General features: G+C 38.3%; 2 protein-coding genes across 2 annotated transcripts; one reads left to right on the top strand and one right to left on the bottom strand.

The window, feature by feature from the left end:
* Positions 1 to 1,567: 1,567 nt before the first annotated feature.
* LOC139744345 (ubiquitin carboxyl-terminal hydrolase 14-like) lies at positions 1,568 to 15,386 on the top strand. Its single transcript, XM_071654786.1, has 13 exons — positions 1,568 to 1,637; positions 4,354 to 4,529; positions 5,597 to 5,701; positions 7,132 to 7,235; positions 8,205 to 8,397; positions 9,256 to 9,401; positions 10,203 to 10,317; positions 10,540 to 10,605; positions 11,514 to 11,606; positions 12,144 to 12,269; positions 12,966 to 13,053; positions 14,156 to 14,263; positions 15,030 to 15,386. The coding sequence occupies exons 1-13, from the start codon at positions 1,622 to 1,624 to the stop codon at positions 15,188 to 15,190; spliced, it is 1,497 nt and encodes a 498-aa protein (XP_071510887.1). The 5' UTR covers positions 1,568 to 1,621; the 3' UTR covers positions 15,191 to 15,386.
* An 8,158-nt stretch (positions 15,387 to 23,544) lies between these two features.
* Positions 23,545 to 26,599, bottom strand: LOC139744344 (ankyrin repeat domain-containing protein 66-like). Its single transcript, XM_071654785.1, has 3 exons — positions 26,461 to 26,599; positions 24,703 to 24,931; positions 23,545 to 23,716 (listed from the first exon to the last, which is right to left on the bottom strand). Exons 1-3 carry the CDS (start codon positions 26,597 to 26,599, stop codon positions 23,545 to 23,547), a joined length of 540 nt encoding a protein of 179 aa, XP_071510886.1.
* Positions 26,600 to 27,115: the final 516 nt, after the last annotated feature.

Below are 27,115 nucleotides of genomic sequence, written 5' to 3'. Positions count from 1 at the left end.
GCCTATTGTGCCTATTTGGATAGGTCCCTCCTTATCAATTAGAATTTGCTTTAAAGGGGAAATCCAGTCCAAAAATAAGTAAGTCTTATACAAAAGAGCAAAAGCTTACCAGTATAATGGTAAAAGATTGACTGAAATCGGAAGAATAGTAAGGAAGATATGGAATTTTTAGGTTTTGCTCATTTCTGCAAAACAGTTCTTGTACAGTGGATATGAATATGCAAATGAGTGAACTGACCGTGTAATACCCTCACAATTTTCCATTGATCATGTACAAAAAAATGACGAAAATTCAATGCTTCTGTCATTGAAGTCTGAAAAATGATGTTATTCGTGGTTGAATAACTTCAGAATAGTGATCAGTTAGATATACGAGGATTTGAGCCTCGGGCATAATTGCGTTTGAATGAAAAACTGGAAATTTCAAAATTCTATGTACAAACTATTAGTATGGTAAGTTGTGAGGGAATGACATGCTCACTTTTCCATTTGCATATTCATATTGACTGTTCAAGAACTGTTTCCCTCAAAATAGCGAAACGTCAAGATGTCATAACTTCCTTATTTTTCATCCAATTTCGATCAAAATTATACCGTTGAACTCGTAATATTTTACTCTTTCTTATTAGACTAAGTTATATTTGGACTGGAATATACATTTTCATTTATGCATTGACATGCAATATAGTGATATATTTATGTAACCCTATACTATTATCTCTCAACTTTAGCTCATGACATATCGGATCAGTATTGATGATGCCCACTGATACTATTTTGATTATTTGCATGCTATACACGTATAAAATCTCTCTCCCCCTTTCTCTCTCTCTATAAATAAATAAATAAATAAATATATATATATATATATATATATATATATGTATATATGTATTATATATTTATTTATGTATGTATGTATTTATTTATTCATTTATTTATTTATTTATTTATTTATTTATTTATAGACATACATGTCTGCCCCAGTACGAATACAGTTTGCGCTTCTTGGGTATAGGCCTCATCACCACGGATTCATATTGAGAAGCACAATATATAATCGGAAAACACTCGCCTCATTCAGTGAAAAGGAGCTAAGTCTAACAATACCTATAGGACACTACTTCTAGCAACTTTCGGCTGAATTCGACTTATTAGGCCCTATATACAGAAGACAATCATTCCGGCTGCTTACACCAAGATATTTTTGCAAATCATTGGTGCGGCTCTGATTCTATAGTTTGTGAATTCTCCAATTAAATAAGTATATGCTTCTTTTATTTAGTAATGATATACAGTAATATAGTTAAATTTGACCGAATTCATGGATTATTACTTTTTTTATTTTTTTTTTCAGTTGCGAATTGACCATAATATTATGCTGAGGTCTTGTCTTTATAGACTATGTAAAAAAAAACAAGACACACACTTTACGTAGTGATCAGTGATAGATATGAAGGGACCAGTTGAGAGTATGATGAATCACAAAATTGACAACATGCTATGCTGCTTATCAAAATGCGACGCCATCATCAGCTACTCGCTCGATGAATACGAATAATTTGAACAAGGCCGAATCACAACGAAGGAGACACTGCTCTGTGCCCAAACTTCTCTCAAAATGCCGGTGTACAACAGTAAGTCCCAAACATTTTCGGAAAATTTATGTCACCATTTACACTCACTTTGGGGCTGATTTAGTTGGTTATATCCGAAGTGGTTTCAGAATATCGATATTTTCTTTGTGGATTGTCTGCCAAGTCATGCAAAGGCACTGGTCTAGCGTGTGGTCCCATACATGACAAAGTTTGTGTGTAAATTTTGCTTGTGGCAAATATTTAAAAACAGACATTTCCATTGGCCATTGGGCATTAATAGGGAATGGTATGATTTTTGGTTGAGTTGGGGTTCAGCTTTTTTACTTTTAGTAAGATAATTTAAAACCCCTTATGAAATATTCAAGAGCATATCTGCAATTTTAACAGGAATTCAAAGTTTACTTTAAATTACAAATAGAATTTAACTTTACCGTGTTTACCTAGGCCCTAATTCACTCTGTAATCGAATCATTCATCCTGTTCATTCATTCATTCATTCTACGCCGTAGCGTAGCGTAGGGTAAGCCTTCCAGTATTCGGTCACCTACCGGAATTCGGTCACTTATCACTAATCATCAGCCAGTGAGTTCTACCGTCACAAACAACACGCAATTCCGCAAATCGCATCATTTCACAGACTGGCACACTCATTCACAACACTAACAGGAAAGTCCCTTTTTTTAGCCCCCTCCAAAAATCCATCGAAAACCCCAAATTCCACCGTCACGTCAAAAGTGCAGAATCGGCGCGACTTTTCCAAAGCGCGCGCAAATTAAGCTCTCCAAGCCCAAAAAGCGCTAAAAATCTAGAAATACGCCATTTTCTTGCGGGATTTTTTGCTTATCGCAAGCTCAGTGTGTGATAGTATCCGCAAAAACGCCAAAGAAAAGCAAAATTTCCGTACATGCCGATGCAGTGATTCAATGTACAAGGGTTGAATGCAAGTGCTGACTGCACCAGGTAGGCCTGTTCGGTCACCAATGAGCGCTGCAACGTCGCCGATGCAATTTTGCGCCAACAAGGTAGTGCGCGGCACATTTTCAGCGGCCTTGAAAGCGCATTGACTTTGAACGCGCATATCACCTGACCGAATTCTGATCGCGATGACCGTATTCTGGGCCAATTTTCAAGGTGATATATTTTGGGATTTTGTGAAATTCTGTGAAATATTTACCTGACAGGACTCTAACGGATACAAAATTCAGCCGCAAGGCTTGTGACACGCAAAAGGAAATTTGATCATATAACTCCCATTCTTCGTAGTCTTCATTGGTTGCCCATAAGAGCTCGTATCAGGTTTAAGATTTTGACCCTTGTATTGAAATATTTTCATGGAAATGCCCCTGCATATCTCAGTGAACTCATCAAGCCATATCATCCTGGTCGTAATCTGCGCTCAAAATAAAAAAATCTCCTCTCTGAAATAAGTGTCAAATCTAAGACATATGGTGATAGGTCTTTTGGAAAAATGGCACCCTCATTATGGAATAATCTCCCTCTCAGTGTTAGATGCATTACAGATTTTGATAAATTCAAATCTGTAAAAAACTTACCTTTTTGACAATTGTTGATTACATATTTGAATAAAGAAATATGTGATAGATTTTGTTTCATTAATTTTGTACACGCATGTGTGTAGAGACTATCTTATGGTATTACGCGTTTCTAAGAACTGACTATTATTATTATCATTATTAACAAAATGAAAATTGAGATTAAAGAAATTTGATATATTGCACATACATTGCGGAAGATATGATGTGTGTGTGTATTATTTGTAGTTTGAAAGATATTGCAGAAAAGCTTAAATGACCGAGTACTGGGGGTTTTACCCTAGCATAGAGATGATGCGATGGTTCGAGTCATGATCGGTGAAGAGTAACTATGCCTATGGCACAATGTGCTGTACGCACAATAAGAGGTTAGCTTGCTAGCGTGCGGTGAATGCATGGTCCGATATGCCATCTGATGCAAATCGGAACATGCATCCTCTATCGTAGCCCTGTTTGCAGCCTCCCCAAGAAACCCACAAGTGAAATCATTCATTTCACACATTTGGAGCGATCAGAAGCAGAAGGCCACTCTTGCTCTCTCCCATCAGCTCAAACTGATCTCCAAAACACAATATACAGTATTCATATGATATCAAGGCATACATTGTATCTTTACTATTTCCATAAGCCTTGAAGTACCGATTAATACCTTGCAAACTTTAACGGGCTTGAGAAGCTTCCTTTGGGATTGTTGTTTCTCAGCTAGAGAGCATCAGGTGTGCTTATAGTCCTGCTTGACAAAAGCGGTAGTTACTCGCATGTGTTATGATAAGTGAGAGGGCTCTCGCATCTAAAACCTACATGTAATTGGGCAGTTTCATCAAGGAACTAAACAATTCCTGCCACAAACAGGGATCTGTACTCTAAAAACTCCTCCAAACAGACATAATTTTCTGTCTAGGCATGGCCACGGTCTCATGAAATATACAACATATGTATACATGTAACTTATATGATTAGAATATACTGATTTATACTGTAAAACCAGAAAAATTGTAGGCATGGAACTATTGATTAGTACTGTTAATATATCACAAGTGTATAAGATGTCTTTAGACTGGATATCTAAAGTTTATGACTTCAAAGCTGAAATTGTACCTGTTTTTATGATGTTTTCTTTTTTATGATTTCTGTTCAGAAATAATTGTTTTGCTGGTACACAATGATTCTCTCTCCCACCTCCCCCCCCCCCCCCCCCTTAGTAAACATCAAATGGGGGAAGGAGAAGTTCACCGATGTCCCCTGTAACACCGACGAGCCCCCAATGGTGCTAAAGGCGCAGGTCTTCACCCTGTCTGGAGTCTATCCAGAGCGGCAGAAGATCATGCTAAAGGGGCAGGTACTCAAGGAGGAGTGGGGGAACTTCAAGCTCAAAGATGTGAGTGACATGAATTTGAAAGTTCAGAACAAACCGACACAGAATGCAAACATGTTGAACCCCACAATATGTCTCATACTGAAGCCCCTTTGCAGTCTGCAGACATATTAAATGGGAAACTCTTGTCCTGACGTATATTTTGAGTATTTTAAAAGAAGTGACCAAGAGCCAGATTGGTTGTTATGATATCTAATGAAAAGCTACGCAAGAAGTTCACTGTGATTTGCTATAGTACAAGAGGAAAAAAAATGGAATACCTGCAGAATGATTTGACATTAATAGTTTTGGGCAAGCATAGATTTCCCCAAGTTTAGTAGATGTGAAAAATGAGATAAAAGGAGTATTTTGTGGGATACGTACAGCTGAATGTTTGTATGTTGAACATACTCATTTATGTTCTGGTATTCACCCCCCCCCCCCCCCCCCACTCTGACTTTTTCTGATTTGTTTAACTTTACTCAAAGCCACAGTTGCCATTAAGGCATCTCCTTGCAGTTTGGTAACAAGTTTTAGATTTGTGAAATGTTGTGAGACAATAAGAGGCCCATAATTACAATCCTAGTGGTTACTTAAGATTTAGACAAGTCATATTGTTAAATGTTGTGGTTTTCAGAGATGCAACTTTGATATTGACCTTTCACCGTTTAGCAAGGTGATAGTTCCCTCGTTTCCATTTGGCTGCAAGATATTGCTAGGGAGTGATGTGGTCCTCTGTCTTTATGATTGGATCAGGTATACTCATATTGTATACATTGTATGATATACTGTATAAGTTGCTATTTTTGCGCACAGATGTTATTTTCATGAATGAGGAGGTCACAGACATTTACCCGAGATGTTGTTTTCGTGATTTGACACCGAGGCTATCATAAGTGCATCATTTTCTTAGTGTGTGCCAACATTTTTGTGTGTTGTTAAATGTGCGGTCCAACAGTACTTCACAAAATTCGTGAAAATTAAGCCCGTGTGAAAATAACAACTTATACAATACATGTTCATGATGTCAATGTTTTGACTTTTCACTCCTCTCTGAATCTGTGCACTCTCATCTGAATCTACATCCGTAGGGAATCACTCTGCTGATGATGGGGTCAGCTGACGCACTGCCCCAGGCTCCCGAGCAGAAGACAGTCTTCATGGAAGATATGACGGAAGAACAGCTGGCCAGTGCTGTAAGATGCTGCTTTAATTCCTGTGATTTATCTTTACTCTCCCCTCTCCCCTCTTTCTCCATCCCTCCCTCGCTTTCTCTCTTATCTCCTATCATTCCTCCATCCGTCGTCAGATGAGAGCCAGAAGGTCGCTATGGCATTCTATGAAGATTTGAGCATAAATCAAAATACAGAACAATCAATTTTCATGAAGTAGAAAAATTATTCAATCAAATGTGGGTAGATTTATAACCATTGTTTCAAATATCAGGTAAAATAGTACCCGCATGATTTTGATTTGTAACATTTTACTGAAAACAGATTAAAGTAATTTAGAATTGACACCATGATGTAGATGAGATGAAGCTCTTCAAAATGATACCACTAACTCAAGACCCCCCCCCCCCCAACAAAAAAAACCCAAAACTGATTACACCCTTCTGCTTCTCAGCCGACGATGTGTCTTATATCAATTGTAGAGTTGCATACGTATGCTTTCTCCCTCTATTCTATTCTGTCAATAATTTTCATGCTGTATCAGCCTATCTGACAACCAGTCTGCATTTCTTACAAAATAGATGCTGTTGTAAAGAGAAGAGCACTTTTGTGGTGAAGGGATGTAACAGAGTGGTAAAACCTTGTAGAGTTTGTTTGATAGCATGAGTGTATCATCAGAGAAGAGAAGAAAATTGAAGGTAGCAAAAAGGTTGATGCTTAACATCTTTGTTCATGATAGCAGTTTATATATATATATATATATATATATATATATATATATATATATATATATATTTCCCATTTTTTTAATCTTTTTTACATACAGTGTGTGATAGAGAAAAGAGAGAGAGAGAGGGGGAAAAAAGATATGTGTTTATTCACTTTTTGAAGAACTCAGCACCAGGCATGAATAGTAGGGAAAGAAACAGACTTAAAAGTTTGCTGATATACACACATTGTACCACATGATTACAGGCATGGATTCTGTCCACCATCTCAACATTTAAAAAAAAAAATAGTGGTATCACTTTTTCTTCTCAGTCTCTTTGTCTCTCTCTCCCTTTCTTGATTCCATGCTTGAAAGGTCTCTAGTCATTCTACAATGGCCAATTAACCTGTTCCATACTGAATTCTGGAATACCCATAGACTTATGTGCAGGTCACCAGGTTCCTGTATGGAACGGGTTAAATGCAGACAAAACTTGCCAGGTACATGTTGTATACTGTCTTCTCATACATGTATTGAGGGAACCAGACAATGTGTTACAATGTGTCATATTTCATATCTTTATGAACTCACTTTATGTACATGTATTTTCAAAATTGGCCAGCTTATTACCTCCAGGGTTATATATCAAAGGTGATAGAGCAAGAGAGAATGTGTGGTAACTTACAGCTACTGAATGCTGCAATGCCTCATCTGTGTTTTTGTTTTGTTTCTTTATCTTTAATAGATGGAATTGCCCTGTGGACTTAACAATCTAGGAAACACCTGTTACCTGAACGCTACCCTGCAGTGCCTCAGGAGTGTCCCAGAACTCAGAGAACAGCTCAAGTCGTGAGTGTGGCAAATTGTCTCCTGTCACCAATTGAATCAATCTCTTTTATAGAGTATTTGTCTTCTTCTTTCAGTAAAGAACAGGCTACCGTGTGGTGTTTCAGCGTACTGGTGTGGTGCAAGTGCAGTCATGCATGGACAGTTCATATTAAAAGTGTGCTGTGAGGGCACATGTACATGTATGCAGTGCTAATTTTTCAAAAACATGTGCTGCTGAAAAGTGTTCCTACCGTCGAAGGGAACTGTAGATGTTTCACCTCTTCCTTGAACATTAGAGGAGAGGTGCAATTGATGGTCTGGTCTGGTAGGCTGTTCCATAGTCTTGGAGTGTCGAGAATAAAACTTCTCTGATAGATGAGGGTACGTGCATGTAGAATGTTCAGCATCTGGGAGTGGCCTCTGCGAATCCTGGGATTTGGAGATAGAATGTTGGATGATATGTCTACAACAGAGTTCATGATACAATACATCATATAGACTTTCGCTTGAGCTCAACGGTTCTGGAGTGAGGGCCAGCCCAATTTATGAAGCCCTTTTTTTTTCACTTAATATCATCCGAACAATTGTTATACATTGTATATACAGCTGATTATTACACTCTACCTACATTTGTAGATTGTTGTGAAGAAAAAAACACTTCTTAAAAACAAAATGGGAAAGTGCCAAAATGGAAATGAATTTCTGGACAATCATTTTATTTCTTCCATTGCAAAGTTCCCAGAAAAGTTGATTTGGAAATGGTAGTGTGAGACCAACCATTGCATTTTAATCCAGTCTTTGGGCTTCATTGGGATATGGGGATGGTGTTGTGATATAATGCGATATGATAGCAACATAATGTTGTAGAAACACCATAGTTTGACATTGTCTCCCCATTATGTCCATGATTGAACTTAAATGAGTCGAGACATAAACATGTAACCAAAATGCACATGATAGGGTACTACAAACTTGCCATTCTCCCACCAGATTCGATGGCAAGATCAACCCGGGCCTCGCCTCCGCTGCCCCCGCGGAGTCGCTGACGGCAGCCATCAGGGACCTCTACAGGGCGATGGACAAGACGTCGGAAGCCTTCCCTCCCATCCTACTCCTCCAGCTTCTGCATCTTGCCTTCCCCCACTTCGCGGAGAAGACGGAGCAGGGCGTCTTCCAGCAGCAGGTGCGATGGTATCCATGGCAACTTGAGACCCCACCCCTGCCCATTTCTTTGAATATTTTTTTTTTTTTAATCTTTACCTATTTGGCATGAAATTTGATATGCAGATGGCAGGAGCAAGTTATGAATGCTCAATGAAAAGTCATTTCCTAAGTTCTTAACAACTAGAGATTATGGGTGGAATTATTGAAATGCAGTGTTGCAATGCACCTGCTAGTTGTTCTGCATTAACTGTTTCTTCATATGGGTTCACTCAGTGTATCCATATATCATATTATATATTTCAGTATTTCTGAAGGAAAGCAACTTTGACTGAATGCAGGAAAACAAAATTTGAAAGCTGCATAATTTATTTGAAAGTTTAGAACTATGTGTCTTCAGGTGCAATATTCTTAATACTGTGTTTAATATTAGCCATGCTTTCATGTTGGTTTATTTTATCTACTTGTAGAAGAGGGACTTTTCATTGATTGATTTAGAAGTGTGTGTATGCATTTCTGTGTAGCACACTCTACAAAGATCGTTATCCAAGAGCTCAAAATGACCTGAAAATTTGTCATTTTTGCAGAAGAAACCACTCAAATCATGATTGTAATAATTTCTCATCACCAAAATGCCTGCGATTTTCCCTAATTTTTTTGAAGATGTAGATTTTGCCTTAACGTTTGATTTTTGCCTTGTGTTGTATGTAAGAGAGTATTTGACTTCACTTTTAATAGGAATGTGCTGGTATGGGACTGTTAAAACTGCCCATAGTCCATTCTGTTACTCTTTCCAGTTTGTACAAACCAGTACATATTAACAAGATATATTGCCAAACTTATCCTTTGAAATCCTCTAAACCCACACCGTGAACCCAAGGATGCCAACGAATGCTGGCTGCAACTCGTCCGAATGCTCCAACAAAAGCTGCCGGGGAGACCGGCCAGAGATGCACCAACTCCAGAGGCCAGCGACTCAGCCAAGTCCTTCATAGATCAGTACTTTGGTGCCAAGTTTGACAGCACGTATCCTTTCCAACCATTACTTTCACTCTGAGAAGTCTGCTGTAGCAACGGGTTCCATGACATTTGCTCCTGCGACACTTGCCCCCATGGAATATAGACACGCTAAGCCAAATATAAATTCTACCTTCAAATATAACCCTAAGTCTAATCCTAATCCTCACATCAAACTAAACCTAAAACCCTAGCACAACCCTAACCCTAATCCTAAGTCCTTCTGATTTTTCTACATAATTTTACTACACACTCCTGTGGGAACTGTACTTTTGAGTCAAATCATCTCTATTTTTCAGCTAGATCTGTATCAGTTTATATCTTGCTTCATATGACCTTGTTATGTTGAGGTTCAACTGTATCAAGATACATGTAACACACAGTTATTACCCTGAAAGCTGTGTGAAATTTCTTTGATTTGATGCACAAAACTTTGCAGCCCTGTTATGTATGTACATATGAGATTGTATAAATGTATTGTAATTATATTTACTCAAAAAGCTGCATCACTTCAGTGATCCCTCGCATTTAACCCCAAGTTGAATTATCTTTCGGGTTTATGCCAGGTTTAAGTGTGTGCGTGTGTGTGTGTCACACACAAACACACTGCTATAGTTTCTGACCATCCGAGCATTGAGAATCTAGGGTTTTTGGGACGAACACTGAACTAGGGCTTTCTATAGCTCAGTCCGTAGAGCACCGGGCTAGCATCCGGAGGTCTCGGGTTTGATCCCGGTGGAATCCCATTTTCTTTGCTCATTTTTCCACTAATGATTATATTTCCTTAGCGTTGATCTTGGACTGCTTCAGGTTAAAGTGCATAGAGTCGGAAGATGAGCCACCTGTCAAGTCCCAGGAGACAATATATCAAATGAGCTGCTTTATATCTCAAGAAGTCAAATACCTTCACACGGGTCTCAAATTGGTAAGACATAGTATTTGTTATGATGTTTTTTACAGTATGTAAGAATGCAGTAAAAAAAAATAATGATAACAAAATAAAAACAGAAAAAATTGTATACATGTGTATATACCCGCATTAGCTTGGATATGTTCCTTCGTGATATTAAGTATTGTTTATTCTCAAACGTAACGCAAGTGCATAATGCTCTTTTGACATCTTTTGTTGTTTCTTTTGTTTTGGCAGAGATTGCAGGAAGAAATAGAGAAGAATTCACCAACTCTCAACAGGAATGCCCACTACCTGAAAGAGGTAAAACATTATACTGATATTTCCTTTTTGGAGGTGGAATATAGCACTTGACTTCCTTATGGGAGTCATTTCCCAAGGAGACTGTATTTTCGTGGAAGATACCAGCACTGAGGAAAAATATTGTCTCAAGAGGAAAATGCAACTCCTGGGAGGGCGCCTGAGAGAATATTACGATACTGTAAAAGTGGAAATTTTTGCAGTGTTGAAATTTTCGCGCATTTCACACAACCAGAAACTAGCGCGAAAATAAAAGCACGCGAATATTTTTGCTTGCCATATGTTCCTGTGCGTGATGTCTTGATTCCGCGGAATTAGAAACATGCGAAACTCTTCTTACCGGGCCAAGCACGAAAAATTAGTCGCGCGAAAATATCCACTTTTACAGTAGACGAGGCAATATTCGTTATATTTTATGGTCTGCATAAATGCCTATCATTTCATTCTGTACCCCATCAGCTGACAGTTTTCGCGACAGGGATGTTCAAAGGGAAAAAACCTGGTCTGAGCATGCGCAGAATCGCGTATCAAAGTCAATCTATTTATAGCTCGCGCGCCTGAGTTTTCACTATGCGTTCTGGGCTCAATTCACGACGTAGAGAGCTACTTCATTCACTGATCATATTTTAATTTTTATATGTTGCGTCTCAGCGTAATCTAAAGCTGTTTTTCAGCACAACACAGGGAAGAGGAGAATGTCCAGCTCAAGCGTTGTCTCAAACGTCCACGCAGCAAATCTAAAGCTCCCTAAAATCTGATGTCACGTCAGTGTTCTCAATACAACAATATCAATCCCCACTTCGTCAGTCACATGATGGCATTATGACCAATCACCGTCCGGATAATGTTGTCATGCAGTGACATGCATAAATGCCGCAACTTGTGATTTTCTGTGATTGTTATGTTTGCAGTCCAAAATCAGTAGGTTACCAGGGTACATGACAGTCCAGTTTGTGAGGTTCTACTACAAGGAAAAGGAGGGCATCAATGCCAAAGTTCTGAAGGTGAGTGCCAGGATTTCTCTGAAGTTACCAAGTTGCTTGTATTGTGAAGTCTCTATAAATTTCTTTCTATCTTTGTTCTCTGAACATCAGTCTGTCTCACCTTGTTTTGATTACTCACTGTTCTTATCATTGCTACTATTGCTAGCTTACAATATACAAAATGCCATAATCATAATTTGCAGTGTGTGTGTGTGTGTGTGTGTGTATGTTTACATGTACACTTGTACATGTGTTTGTTTTGAATACTATCTTCTAAAACTTGTTTTTCAGAGAATAACAATTGCAATGATGCAAAGAATGAATATTAAGAATTCTAATAAACAAAAAATTGTAAGAGATTTGGCATGTTTGCCATTCATGCCTGTAAACTCTGACATAAACACATGTATATAATTTGAAGTAATGAGATGTTATGATATACAAGAAACAAGTAATGCTTTGATCATGAAAAAACTTGGAATTCAATTTTACAAGAAGACTTACTCTCTATTTTTGCTTTTTCTATCTGTTTGTATTCCACACATTTTTGTTTTTCAGGATATAAAGTACCCGATGACGTTAGACATGTTTGACCTCTGCACCCCAGAGCTCCAAGAAAAGCTTGTTCCAGCCAGGGAGAAGTTCAAAGCCCTGGAGGACAAGAAAGTGGAAGAAGCTCAGCAGGTGGGAGGAGTTTAGGTTGTCAGGGGTTGGAATACTCGTCTGTGATTGGTTGACTGATGGTTGTTTGCTCTGGGAGTCAAGAAACAGCTTCTGCTTTGATTGTGTGTTTGTTTGTTGGTTGTTTGGTTGGTTGGTTTATTTTGGTAATTTTTCAGTCCTTTTCTTTTGTGTGTGTTTTGTTGAATTGATAGTATTTATACATTTACACATGATGATGATGATTATTAGTATTATTATTTATCTGTTTATTTATGTGTTTTACTTTGTTTCATTTTATTTTGAGTTTGTTTGTTTGTTTGTTTTGAGATGATGCTGTTATGTGGAGGAAGATCCCCAGAACTTTTGAAAGAATATATAGATAGATAAAGCTTCAAGAAGGCAGACCATAAGATGTTCTTTGAACAGGAATAATAAACTCAAAACCGGCTGCTTTGCTAGTGTTTTAATATTCAGATTCTGCCATAATCTTGTACTGATGCCTCATTGGCTCAATGCAAAGAGATGAATAAAACAAAGAGCAAATGGGGAAACCCAAAACAGAGCCTTTTAATACAAATATCGATTTGAACATTCACCCATTTTAAAGATTTTGTAGTTCCCAAACTTCTTATTTTTAAAGAATTGCATCTACTGTGTCATCTACTGAAAAGTGTTGTTAATTTTTATTTGTGTGCATAATGGTGTACATTTATTCAGGCTAAACAAGCAGGCAAGACAGCAAAGCAAGCCCAAGACTATAGTGCAAAGAAGAATGTGAAGTATCTGCCATTTGACTTCCCTGATGGTGAGTTCACATGTGTTATTTCCTTTCCTGAGAGTAATTTGACTTTCTGTGCTGACTCCACATGACATTGTAAAAGTTATTCACTCAGTTAGTGAAATAATTTAAATGGAGGAAAATTCAAACAAAGTGTGACAACTCAAGTATAAAAGATTGTTTGAATGCCAGTATTAAACAGTCAAGCACTTTCAATGTTTTGATACTTCACAGTGATCACCTTAGTAGTATAATGTGAAACCTGACTAGAATAGTGCAACTCACAGTGATGTTCCCCCCTCCCCCCCCCACCCCCCCCCACCCCATATCAATGAAATCGTGCTTTCCAATGGGATTTGAATGAGGGGCTACACATGGTTGTGCAAAGCTTTGAGAAAAATGCAGACATTTTCATATTACCCTTCACAACATTTAGAACCTTTGTAATGACAGGAAATGTAAATTCAGAGAAATATTCAACTTAAGATCAATATAACTACCGAAGATGCTCTTTGGAATCTAGCCACACCAGAGGGGCATGCAAACGGTCAAGAAGCATGTGTTTGCTGAGATATAAAAGTGGACATTAAGGAAATTGGTAGAAAGCATGATTAATGTTGTCATGAGTTTCTGCTTTCAGAATATGATGACATAAATGGCATCCCGGGATACCAAATGAAAATCAGCCATTTTGTTGAATTATTTATTTTTTTAAAAAGGTTGTACCCTGGGTTGCCAAAAAGTGGACATTATTTTGGTGCTGGACCGAGCGGCGCTAGCCACTACACTGCAGTGCACTGAAGCACACACTATTGCTAGCACTGCATGCCGTGCATGCATCGTATAACATGCAGTGGCATGGGAGTGACTTTGTACACGCACACACAGTGCATGCATTTCTCTGCGGCTGTACTCGAGTGGACGTGAGGTGGCGCTACACAATGCGGTAACCTGGGGTACTACGGTACCCTGGGGCAACGCGTGATGCATCATATCACACAGTCATGTTAGATACCTAATTCTGTGATATTATATTCTTTCAAAACTGCTTCATTATTTATTTATTAAACTGTACTGTGTGAATCCACCTATGATTCCTTAGTCTCCTTTGTGTCTCTATGTTGGACAGACATCGGCAGCAACAACAGCGGCTACTATGAGCTCCAGGCTGTGCTGACCCACCAGGGGAGGTCAAGTTCCTCTGGTCACTACGTGGCGTGGGTCCGGAGAAAAGAAGGTCAGTAGCACCTGCTTAAAATTGGACATAATGATACAAATTTTTTGTATGGGGCACATCACTCAAATTGTCTCTTTGCACTCGGTCACCTCCCACCGCAAAGCCGGGGGAATGAGTTCCCTTTACTTCTTAAATTCAGAATGTGTGTGTGGGTTTTCTTAAGAAACCCTGGAAAGTGGATGTAAAATCAGCCCTTGAAATTGACGTTCATGTGATTTGCAAGAGAATCACCTCTTTTAAAGGTACCAGCAAAGAACACAGCTTTGCCAGCTTTTGATGGCTTCACAGAATGATATTCAAATCAGATTTCATTATAATATGCATGTACGTATCTATTTACAACTATGCGTACATCTAATGCAAGCTTGTATGATTCTATTTGTGTGATGTATTTTTCAGATCAAGATTGAACAGACCATGAATACTCATCATATCATATTCTTCATTCAATTCATTCAGAAATGAAAAAAAAAAAATGCCAAGACAATTCAATGTAAAACATGATATATTCGCAGCATAAAAATTTTGCGAATTGGAGCTGATGGCCTTTTTCGGGGCATGAAATTTTTGCGAATTGCCACTGGCATTCAGTCCGTATAGTGTAGACGAGAACTTGCGTGTAAATTAATTTTGCGAATTTTGGCTCTCACAAAATTTGCAAAATCAAAATGCACGCGAACATTCCTCGTTTTACAGTATCTCCCACATAAACACCTCATCAAAGAATCATGTCATTTACTTTGTATGCCTTGTGATATTTTTTCAGAGGAGTGGATGAAGTTCGACGATGACACGGTAACAGGAATCCACAGCGAGGACATCTTGAAGCTGTCCGGAGGTGGAGACTGGCACTGCGCCTACGTCCTGATCTACGGACCCCGCAGACTGCCCGAGGAAGAGGCGCCTGCCGAAGAACCGATGGCATAGGACGCAGAGCTGACACTGCATTCCATTCTTGTGTGACATAGTTACCGTATATGCCATATATTTCAGCAAGTCTATTTTTTTTCGCAAATGGGCACTTGCTGACAATGTCGCAAGTGGTTAGATTCACAAATTGTGGAGTTACAGTAATGAACAGAGAAATGTATGTTTGCATGTGGCATTGTGGTTGGATCAGAATGAATATGTGGTGTGGTGTTGAATTCACAAGGAGCATCCCAGCCGCGAAATTGAAAATAAAAACCCTGCGAAAAATATGTGGCATATACAGTAGGGGAAATTATGGTTGGATGAAAGAAAAGATCAGGGTTGGGATTGTTTTTTAAAAATGCGGGGAATGATGTAGCAAACATGGTCGATCCACATAGATTTATGCCAGAACAATGCGAGTATAAAACTCATGCTATACTTATAGGGAAAGGAAAAGGAAAAGTTCCTTGCATGCATGAAGCACAGTCTGCCTTTTCTGACGTAGGTAAAACTCCATCAGTTTAATACACTCGCGTCCCCTTTGATGCCACACTAGTTTATGCAAATTAAGCCTCATTATGTTGGGGTGATTTTTCAGTTTGTACATGCAAGAACATGTGCAAAATTCAGGAAATGAGCATTCTTTTTATTTTTCTGTGAGATGAGAAAGATTGTGTTCTCATGTCACATTGATTGTGTACAAAATCTACCGTATGACAGGGCGAGATGATTCATTTGCATACCTCTGTCATGTTGCCTGGCATTCCATGATTGCATGGCGATTTATTTATACCAAGTAGTCCTCCCTCTATAGCTTACATATCCGCATATGTCAACCAGATATATCCCACTGCCTTTCACTTTTTGGAGGGTTCAGTGATGAGTTGATGAATGAATGATTCGGGGGTGGATGGGACACGATGTTAGCTTATTACAAATAAATTGTGTTAATCAGACGCCTCGCCTCGTTCCATCCCTTCCGACTTTTTGTTGAAATTCAGTGATGAGCGGATGGACGAGAGAAAGAATGGAGCGGGATGGTCTACGAGAACGTTAGAAAATGTTCAGACGCCCACGAGACATTTAATTGCTTTTCAGCCCTTATGATGCTTTGAAGAAGTTTAACGATTTGTGAATGCAAATTGACGATATGTGCATGTATGTATGTGTGTGAGAGAGTGTATGATGGGGGGGGGTAGTTTGGTTGCTAAGTGACACATGATGTTGCAAATGATAATTGTGGAAGAAGTATATCATGCCATCTCAAGAGGCAGCCTCTGCATGTAATGTACATGTGTCTCTATTCCTGAGTGTCATCAACTTGTTGACCACAGGTGACATGCATCGTCAAGGCTGAGTTGTACATGTGAGTGCTCTACTGTAACTGAAAGGGTATGAGGTTTACAATGGGATTGGAAGATGAGAAGATCACTTTGTTTAAGATCTTGGGAATTTCAGAAAATGATTGAAGGAATTATTAAATGGGATTAATTTGAAACGTTTGTCAAAACCATTGTCAAGATTCTGTTTAGATGAACAGACAGGAATCTTAACATATTTTGGCCTGTTTGCCTTCCAGTTTTTGCCTCCAGTCCCCACAAATACACTCTGTGCAGGCCAAAAGGAATATTCACCAATATCGATTCATTGCCATAATTACCTGACGCAATGCATCTTTAGGTCACTCCTTTTCTCCAGAGTTTACTTGAGTTGATTCTTAGAGTAGCAGATACAACTGTCAACATAGTAGGCTAAAAATGGTCTGTACGTGGAATATCTATTGCATACAGATCCCGTCAATGGGGTATGCAACGCAGACAGGTATAAACTTGCATACTACATGGGAAACCTTTTAATAATGAGGTTGCTGGGACCGCCAATTTTCACATTGTTATAACTTGGTCGCCTGAACCGCAGATTTTACGTTGTGATAACCAGGTCACATGGACCATGGATGTTACTTTGTTATAGCCCGTACCTCGTAAATACACTAAAAGGAGGCCAGCTTAATACAGTAAAAGGAACTTTGGACCACCGAATTCATCTTGTGAAAAGCGGTACCACTTTGTAAGCAAGCTTGTTATATTGAGGTTTCCCTGCATTAGATATACAATTGTACATCTAATGTAAGAGACATGTAATCATATCCTTCTGTGTGTTATAAAAACTTCAAGAGGTATACTACAGTTTGGAGCTAATGGAATAAGAAGTTTTCCATAATACAGATACTTGGGCCAGACACTCATAACCGTGTGTAAACTGTAACTTAATATATACTTATAGATGCAATCTGTATCCTGTGGTGATTAACGTCACAAATTACATTGTTTCATAAATGTAATATGAATGTGCTTGTTCTTTCAAATGTCATATGCCTAATTCTCTCTGCAGCTTAATGATATATTTCAATGTTATAAACACTAGTAATACATGACAGGCTTTCTTCAATCTGGTTGCATGGTCGTGAAGCAAGAATATACTGTATTGTCCAATGTTCTGAAGTCAGATTTAATGAGTTAAAACTCACATTACTGGCTTGAATTATTAAATGTCTGCGGTAAACTGTAAGATATACTGTATACGCCATATATTTCGCGAGTCTAAATTTTCGCGAATCGGGAATTCCTGACGATTTCGCAAGTGGTTAAATTCGCGATCGTGGAGTCCTGTACTGAACGGAGATAATGTACATCCGTACGTCACATCCACATCGGGATCAGAGTCAATATTTTCGCGTGTCTTTAATTTCGTGAATATCAACTGACTCGCGAAATTCGCGAAAATAAAAACCTCGCGAAATATTTGGCATATACAGTAGTGAAAAGTATATTCAGTAATGAAAAAGGTATTTTTCCATAAGTGAGAAAAGTTACCTGAACGGATATTTATTATGAAAAAAGAATTGGGTTTTCATGAAGGTTATACAGCCTTATTTAAATGCTCAGCTCATGTTTTGAAAATATAGAGTCATAAATATTGTGCAGATGTAGCCACAATTAAGATGTAATCTGTCAAGTCCTGAGTAAAATTTGCTCCAGAAGTTACAATCTTGTCCATCTCCATTACATCAGCTCCCCTGAATTTCACTGTTTATCTTTTATCGGAGAAAGATTATGTAGAACTGGTTAGAGTCACTGCAGTCCACACAAAATCAGAAAGAAATTGACAAATTTGAGAGCGAAACCGGACCTTCAATGTTTCAGAATATGTTGCTAATTTTAAGGATCAGCTGTAGATCTAGTAATGAAGAGGTTTCTGAAAATTCCACAAGTGAACCAATCATAACCGGCAAAGGGATTAGTACAGGAAGATGATTTTTAACTCAAACAAAGAAAAGTGCAAATTATGATAAAAAAATACATGGCACCAAACCACAGAAGTGGAGTGTTTGAGACTTGATGGCATACTGTAAATCTCGATTTCAGGGATACAGGCTTTTTAACTTCAAAGATATCACACAACTCTTAGATTTCTATCAAGAAACAAGGCATGCAGTAAATGTGGCTGATGTGTCGGGCATGTCACTTGCTATCTCGTGACAAGCTGAACATTATTGTGTCCATTACTATCTGGCGATAGATTGGTATACCAGTACCCTCTTCTTTTCACAAACTTGTCAGAGGTTTTCTCCTGCTTTAAATCTTGTTTTTCTGTCATTTATTTTAGCGGGCCAGCACAGCAGCAGCATGTCCTATGAGAGGCATTCACTTAACAGTATACAGTAATTGTTCAGCAGACTGTTGAAAGTAGATTGTTTTAATAATGAAGAAATGTATGGGAACCTCGTTATAACAAGGTGCTTGGGATAGCTTAAACTTCCTGGTTATATCAGGTATCTCGTTATATCAGGGATGAAAAGAGAAGAATATAAAAGGAATGGGACCTCCAAAATTACCTTGTTATTTTCAGGTATCTCACTATATCCGACCTCATTATGATGAGGCTCCACTGTAGTAAGTAGTCAACCTTGCCACGATTGTCGGGGAAAAGAGGCTGGACCAGTTACACAAGGATTATATTCACTTCTGCCTCAGGTTGATGCTAGTATGTCTTTACCTTCATCACTAAAAGAGCGATAGAATTTTTGTTTTTTTCTCTCTTTTTTTCCTTTTTTTTTTTTTTTTACTGTCAATGTGGGCGCGAACATTGTACATACAATATATGAGCTCATTGTGTCATATTCTGACGTCACCTTGCGAGAACATGCAAAACAAAAATTGAAATTTTTATGGATTTTGTGGAGAACAAAATGGGCAGCAGGAACGGTAAACCTTGATTTAGTAATTGTGGAACCAGTTTGCAGTACAGTAATATGTGTATTGTCTCAAGCTGTGAGGAATATTTATAAAATTTGTGACACTGCATGGCCATTTCTTTGATGCCTGCATTCGTGTAATCAAAAACTAAGGAAATATTCATACAGTGAATTTTGAACTACAAAAGGAAGATTTCAGCTTATGATATACTACATGTAATGATATTTGTCAAAATATTTCCTCCTCCCCCTTCTCTGTAACATGATATGATATATGAATATGAATTAAGTAATAAACTGTATCATCAGATGCAGAACTTTCGTCAAGACCTGGTTGAAATATGTGCCCAGTATTTTTAATTTTCACTAAAATTGTAATTTCTGTCATTTTGATGCCAGTTCAGATTTATATTACTGGGTGTATGTGCCCAGTTTTTTGGTTGTTTTTTTTTTTCCAGGTAGTACCTAACCTGTGCCCTGTTTTATGAAGAGTTATAATTGATTATATAGTTGATTTCTATCATAGTTCTTAAGGCAGCCTGTGTGGTAAGGAAACTTATAAATAATCGATTATATCTTTTGATAAAAACGGGGCCCAGTAATGTCATGTGGTCATTACTGAGCTGAAGCTGCCATGTATTTTCTTTGAAAATGTACATTTCTCAAGCACATCTTATGACTTTGCATCTACTGTGTTTGAACTGTAAAGCCGACTGAAGCGAGCATCGAAGATGTACATTAAAGTTCTTTAACTTCCAGCCACCTATGTACAATGAAATATCCCGTGTTCACATTGTGATATTTTTCTGCTGTACCATTTCATCAGATTTTCCCCAAACTGCACTTGTTATATTTCCTTCAACAAAGAAAGAGGTTTTCATTTCATAATTAGCGGGACAACCAGCATTCTTTTAACCCGATTTATAATACACACATGGGCATGAAGAGTTACTTTGGGCCGAGAGGTTAAAGGGATAGTATAGCTTTGGTTGAGACCTGGCTTTAGGTTTCTTACATTTTTCAGTGAGATAATGAGAAATTGCTTATGAAATATGAAAGAGCATGCAATTCCAAGAGGAATATAATGTTTATTTGATGAAAATTGGTTTGAAATGGCTGAGATATCCAAAAAACAAAGCAATCCTAATAAAGGGTGGGACCCACCTATTATTAGGATTGCTTTGTTTACATGTACTTTGTTTTTGGATATCTCATTCATTTTAAAACAGACTTTCATCAGATAAACTTTGGATTCCTCTTAGAATACTATGCTCTGTAACATCTCATAAGTGGTTTCGTAGTTTCTCGCAAAAAGTTAAAAGCTCATAATATCCTTATCTCAACCAATACTATACCATCCCTTTAGTGTCATTCATGAAATCCACTGAATATATACGTTGAATTTTGTCTATGGATCAGTGTCCATTTTAATCAGTATCAATATGAGCGACAATGGCAAATATATATTGCATTACAAACAAGACAATGGTCCTTTCCAAAGCAGACACAATTTCGGAGTGATTGCACTGAATCTGATAATTAGAATCAATCCTCATTTTAAAAATGTAGGTCAGATCTGTTCATTTTGATCTGTGGAGACATTTGGCTTCTTACTCATGGTAATGATTTGTGCATAATTGTATAGTCCATACCTGTACTTTACATGCTTGGTAGCCATGAGCCTTTTGGTTCTCGCTGTCACTATTATTGTCTGTCTCTGTCCCTCTCTTGCTGTCTGTCTGTTTGCCTATCAGTCTTTCTGTCTGTCTTCTTATCTCCTCTTTTCTCTGTACTTTCCCGTCTTTCAATATCTGCCTGTGTGTCTTTTTTTCTCTCTCTTCCTTTCTCTTTCTCTGTATTGAGTGTCACTATGTCTGTGTAGGCCTATGTGTGTGAAAGTCTGTATCTCCCTCTCTCCATCTATCTGTTTCTATCTCTATCTCTATTCTTGATTTATCTCTACCTCTCTCTCCATCTGTTTCTATCTTTCTCTCTCTCTCTCCATCTATCTGTTTTTATCTCTCTCTCTCTATTCTTGATTTATCTCTACCTCTCTCTCCATCTATCTGTTTCTATATCTCTATCTCTCCATCTATCTGTTTCTATCTCTCTCTCTCCCTCTCTATTCTCAATCTATCTCTACCTCTCTCTCCGTCTATCTGTTTCTATATCTCCATCTCTACCTCTCCATCTATCTGTTTCTATATCTCTACCTCTATCTCTCCATCTATCTGTTTCTATCTCTCATTCTCTCTCTATTCTCGATCTATCTCTACCTCTCTCTTCATCTATCTGTTTCTATATCTCCCTCTCTCTCTCTATCTCTCCCTCTATTCTCAATCTATGGTGTATCTCTCTCCCTCTCTTCCCCTCTGTCTTTTGGCATATCCCCTTTACCTCTAACATTGAGAAAACAGGTACCATGTAGGATGGCAGTACAATACAATGATGGCGACGCCATACAGCAGCAGTACCCGTGGCAACCGACTGATGACACTTTTTGCAACAAGCTTTGTTCTGCTGAAAATCAACATTTGCGCCTTATCTTCAACATGCCATTCTTGCCCACTGTTGGGCTCTAAGACTGATAAGATGAACTATTCATGAAGAGGAGACCTTAAAGTTACAGCATTTCTTTTTCTTTTCAAGCTGGCTGGCAACAGAAATGCTCATGGACAATTCAAGTTCATGTTTATCAGACCTTTTCAATTTCTCTAGTTAATCCATCAAATCAATTCATTCATACGGCACAGTTATCATTAACTACAAAGGTGTATGGCAAATCAACTTCTATGTAGCTGTCATACGCTCCTACGCCTGTAATGTGATACCGATTTCTAAAGTTTCATGACATTCAGCTGCATTGTTTCCTCTACAAATCATCCTGTGTGGAATTAAAGAAGGCCTTCATCATTGCGACTCCAGTCTTATCTATCTATCATTCATTCATTCATTCATTCATCTCCAACACAAATATAATTATAATTATAAAACAGATTATGGTTGCAAAAATATGAGTGCATACATACATATACATCTATACGTATTAATACTACAATGTACAATCAACAAAATTCATACGTAGTGATATGCAATTGATATGGTTAAAAAAAAAATGAGTACATAAAAATTCTGAAAATGGGGAGGAATGCTTAAGATATGATTCAAGTACAGTGTACTCTAAATGAATGCATGAGTCCTGTAAGATGCCAAACTGATCATCGCATAGTCTTTGGAGAAGGCCTTGAATGTAGACTAAGTTGTTGTTTTGGTTTTGGTTTTAATGCCATGTATCATTCGGAATTGAGTATTTACGCAAGGCCCCTTTTTATTGTATTTTTTTATAACTCTCCTTTTTTTTTTTAGTCAATTGGTGTGTTACATTACTTTCCTCATACACTTAAATATAAATTTGATGCCCTTTGTTTGGTCGGCTATTTGGTCCCCTGATTGTTTGCTGACAAGATACTAGTACCTTCTGCATCGAGCAGTCTTCTCAGCAGAAAATCAATCTGCCCTCCGGTACACAAACAATGGTCCAATGCTCTCCAAGTGTGCCATCACGATTAGTCTTGATTAGTCTTGATTCAGACACACTTGGGATATAAGCCCAGACCGTATTGATTAAAAGCTAATCATTGCAGAATATGCAGATATTGGCATACACTATAGATCCACTATCACTCACCAACCTTATGCTGATGAATTTCACAGATCCTCAGCTTTTTATACAGTGACTCTCAGTATGACTTCCCCAAACTTGCCCATACAATCTCAAACAGCAGAGTAATGACACATACATTGTAGCAGCAATTAGTTGATGATTTCATCAAATCCTGGATAAATCTTTTTGACTACCTATGTATTAATAAACTAATTCATACAGTGCACTCCTGTTGTATTGCATCATACGACAGAAGAAAAAGCATCCATATCAACTATTTGCGGCAACTCTATTCAGATAAAATGAGTACAACCTTTCCCCTCTTGAAGCACTCATAGAACCCTTTGCAGTCGATACACAGTAGAATGGATATCTCACATTGCAGACAGTCCCAAGTATACACTCCATGGAGAATGCCCAGAGTGCAATGCAAGCTCCTCAGTCTCACCATCACCTCTTCCCTTTCTTCCACCTCGATGCCACTTTCTTCTCTTTCTTCTCCGTCAGCTGCTTCAGGAACTTGGTCTGCTTGGCCTTTTCCTCCGCGATGCGCTGCCTCTCAGCCTCCTTCTTCGCCTCGATCTCCGCCTGACGTTTCTTCTCGGCGAGCTCGATCAAGGCCCTGCGAAAACGTGCGGCAACCACAATTTGGAAACTGGCATTTCGCTTCACTTTGGTAACATCATAAACATGCATAATTTGTGAAATACATGAGATACCACATTAATTCCATTGCCACAAATGTTGTGCACACATAGATTTATATCTGCACCTTGTGAGTGAAGCATGGTGGTGGCTTTCTCAACACAATTTTGTGGGTAAGGCTGAAAGCTTCCAGAAACTTTCATAGATATCAATGTACAAAATTGTATGTCGATCAATCCAAAAGTATAACATACAACCTACAAGGGTAAAGGGGAAATTTGCATTTTAACTGGCAGATAATTGCACTACACCTCTTATCATATTAAAGTACATCATTGTCTACATAAGGCATTTTAGAGGTGCATTAAAAACAAATTTTTGTTCATTTGATTTACATGATATCAAGTCATATTCAATGCAACACTAAATTCCCCACATTATGGATGGGCTAGTACTGTATTATTAAAAGTGGTCATCCAACAATACACCAGGGGCCCGTTTCATAAAACTTGTCATCAGTGACAAACTGTCATAGATGTGACAAGCTACTGAAATCCTTGCATCTGATTGGCTGAGAGCAAATTTGTCACAGAAATGTGGCAGTTGGGATCACTGATGACAAGTTTTATGAAACGGGCCCCAGATTTTGTCCCATTTGTTGCACCAATGCTTGCTAAAAAGTGCTCAAACTCTCCCTACAAGTGTAAGTCACAGCTATAGTGCAGAGTCTACTTCAAGTTCTAGTAAAAACTTTTCATAGATTATGCCTTCACCAATTCTCTAGATAATGACTATAGATATTATTAATTACATTGGATGGCTATATTTCATAACATATATACCAGGGAAAATTGCACTTGTTAGGGCCAATATTTCATGGTATCATATTCATTGCCAGTCAATGAAATCACCTATTCATCTAATAAAGAAGAAACATAAGAGTGCATGGCAGGTAAGACCTACTCAGAGATAAAGGCGATGCAGTCATGGTATCCATAGATCTCTGCAATTCTCTGTGGTGTGTCGCCATAATTGTCCTGGAGGTCGATGGGGGCGCCAGACTTGTACAGCGCCTTCAGTGCCAAGATTTTTCCTTGCTCGCAGGCAAAATGGGCAGCAGTCCACCCAGTGTCCGTCACTGCATCCAATCTGGCCCCGTAACTGGCCAGAAGCCGGATGCTCTCTGAGTGACCTGAGCAAAAATCATATAGAAACATTTTCAAGATTTCTACGATAGGAAATACTTCAACATTTCTCTTTTAGAGAATATATTTATAATTATTTATTTATGGTTAAACTAGCTTTGGTATAAATGTATGTATGTGTCTGTACCAATTATTGAAATACAGATCAATTAATTGAAGAAATAATTAATGAATTATTCATGCATTCATCTACCATTCGCTTAATATGAATTAATCATTTATCATCATTATCATTAGACCCCTTTTGGTATGCACTTCTGTCTGTGTCTGTACCAATTATAGATCAATTAATTAGATAATTAATGAATTTATTCATGTATTCATCTACACATGTATTCATTTATTTGCTTACGATTCTATCATTCACTCATGTATGTTCATTCATGTGATGCAAATCTAGAGCTGCAAAATCTTGTGACCTTTGTCAAAAAAAGTGTCAGTGACCATCAGTACCAAAAAGGGTTGTACATCTCTCTGGAGATTACATGTAGATGAGATCCTTTGTTTATCAAGTGCTGCAAAATATTGCATAAAATGTGACAGATACAGCACAGATATAATACCGTAGAAAAGGCACATTTAGAATGCAATCATATTTGCTCAAAGGTAGCAAAATTCTGGGTCTGCTATTAGTCACAAATTAATACAACCTCTGCCAATACAGACTGAATACACACCCAGAAAGTTTACATGGTGGATACAAGAAAATAAGGTAGATAATTGTGACCCGCTACAACATAAGGATCCTAAAGTCGCTGACGGGCGAGCCAATCATGGCCCAGAAAAATGCTATTTTCAGGCCTTCCTTTTATCATTTAGCTTCGAAATTTCGGCAGATGATAGAAGATACATTAGACTACAAAACTATGTTAAAAACAGAAATCCAAACGTTTTGACAGATTTTGGTGATCTGACTTCAAAATCGATTTTCTCGGCTCACCCGTCAGCGACTTTAGGATCCTTTTGTTGTAGCAGCCGGCCGGGTCACAATTATGAAGAAGAAAGGGCATAGCAAAACAAAAGAATTCCAACTGTTACAGTGACAACAACAACAACAAAAGTTCTAAGCAAGGAATGTGGACTTTGTAATCAGAGTCAACCTCATCTAATTTACATCCACAAGGACTGGAGAAAAACTTAATTTTGACTGACACATTGGAATTGACACTGGTTTCTCTTCCACCAATTAAGTCAATTCTTCCACTTGAGCGAGATGGGCTTGGGACTGCTCAGGTTAACTGTACAATTCAACTGATGATGGTTAGTTGCATAGTAGCAGGGCCAGTGCAACTGATGGGGGTGGGGGGGGGGGGGGGGGAGGGGAGAGCTCAGGACTTGTCAGCTGATGAAACCCGGAAGTGGCATCACAAATATAAACTGCCCCCCACCCCACACACACACACACACACTTTTAAAATCACAGCGCCGGCGCCATGTAAGATGATTTCACACATGGAGGGTGAAAAAAAAAAAATGAAAAAAGAAGAAGATGAAAAATATGATCACTCCTAGCTACCTCTTATGGCAGCCCAGTGAAGGGGACATCTTGAATTCCACTCCAAGTCAGGTCCATTGATGTCGTACTTCCCCGTAGCCAGGAGCGACTCAATGTGATCGCTGTCTCCCGATGCTGCTGCTTCATGTAGTTCCGTCATGACATCAGTCACTGATGATTCTCCAGTACAATGTAGGTCTAACACTCAACAGGTCTGACAGCTAGCTCATAATACATATCTGCAAATACAATGTAGAAACATTTTGTGTTGCATTTTGTACACGGTCTACATCACATGTTACCACAGTGCAATGTGAGGTATGACTTTTGTTGTCATAGCGTTTCTACCTGAAACATGATGAGCCAACAAGGGGGGAAAAAAGGGTCCTCAGCTCATCTCTCCCCTTCCACCACTTCTGGGTTTCTCCTGCTGACAAGCCGTTCCACCGGCCATGCATATAAGTATAACTCTATATGTGACAGTGCACCTCAAAACGAACATAAAGTCGCACACACTGATTTTGCGTGAGGACTAAAAATAAGTGAAATGGGTCAACCTAGCCGAACTTGACTTTTTCATATTTTCTGAAAGAGCGAGTCTTCTTTTACATTATGTTAAAATTTGGTATCATAAAACGGCCAGGAAAGTGTGTTTTTTTAGCAGTTTATCTTGAAC

Source organism: Diadema antillarum, unplaced genomic scaffold, assembly GCF_040938485.1.
Source record: "Diadema antillarum isolate AM-2024a unplaced genomic scaffold, OU_Dant_1.0 seq00001161_RagTag, whole genome shotgun sequence".
Lineage (NCBI taxonomy): Eukaryota > Metazoa > Echinodermata > Echinoidea > Diadematoida > Diadematidae > Diadema > Diadema antillarum.
The sequence above is the reverse complement of the archived record's forward strand: the minus strand, read 5'-3'. Positions and strand labels throughout refer to the sequence as shown.

What these genes read in the sequence shown, in the direction of transcription:
- LOC139744345 (XM_071654786.1), top strand. An exon ending in CTCAGAGAACAGCTCAAGTC is followed by an intron (nt 7,236 to 8,204) that starts GTGAGTGTGGCA and finishes TTCTCCCACCAG; the next exon opens with ATTCGATGGCAAGATCAACC. An exon ending in GGTGCCAAGTTTGACAGCAC is followed by an intron (nt 9,402 to 10,202) that starts GTATCCTTTCCA and finishes GGACTGCTTCAG; the next exon opens with GTTAAAGTGCATAGAGTCGG.
- LOC139744344 (XM_071654785.1), bottom strand. Translation starts at nt 26,599, where the DNA reads ATGACGGAACTACATGAAGCAGCAGCATCGGGAGACAGCGATCACATT. An exon ending in TCACTGGGCTGCCATAAGAG is followed by an intron (nt 24,932 to 26,460) that starts GTAGCTAGGAGT and finishes ATTTTTGCTCAG; the next exon opens with GTCACTCAGAGAGCATCCGG. An exon ending in TGCATCGCCTTTATCTCTGA is followed by an intron (nt 23,717 to 24,702) that starts GTAGGTCTTACC and finishes ACGTTTTCGCAG; the next exon opens with GGCCTTGATCGAGCTCGCCG.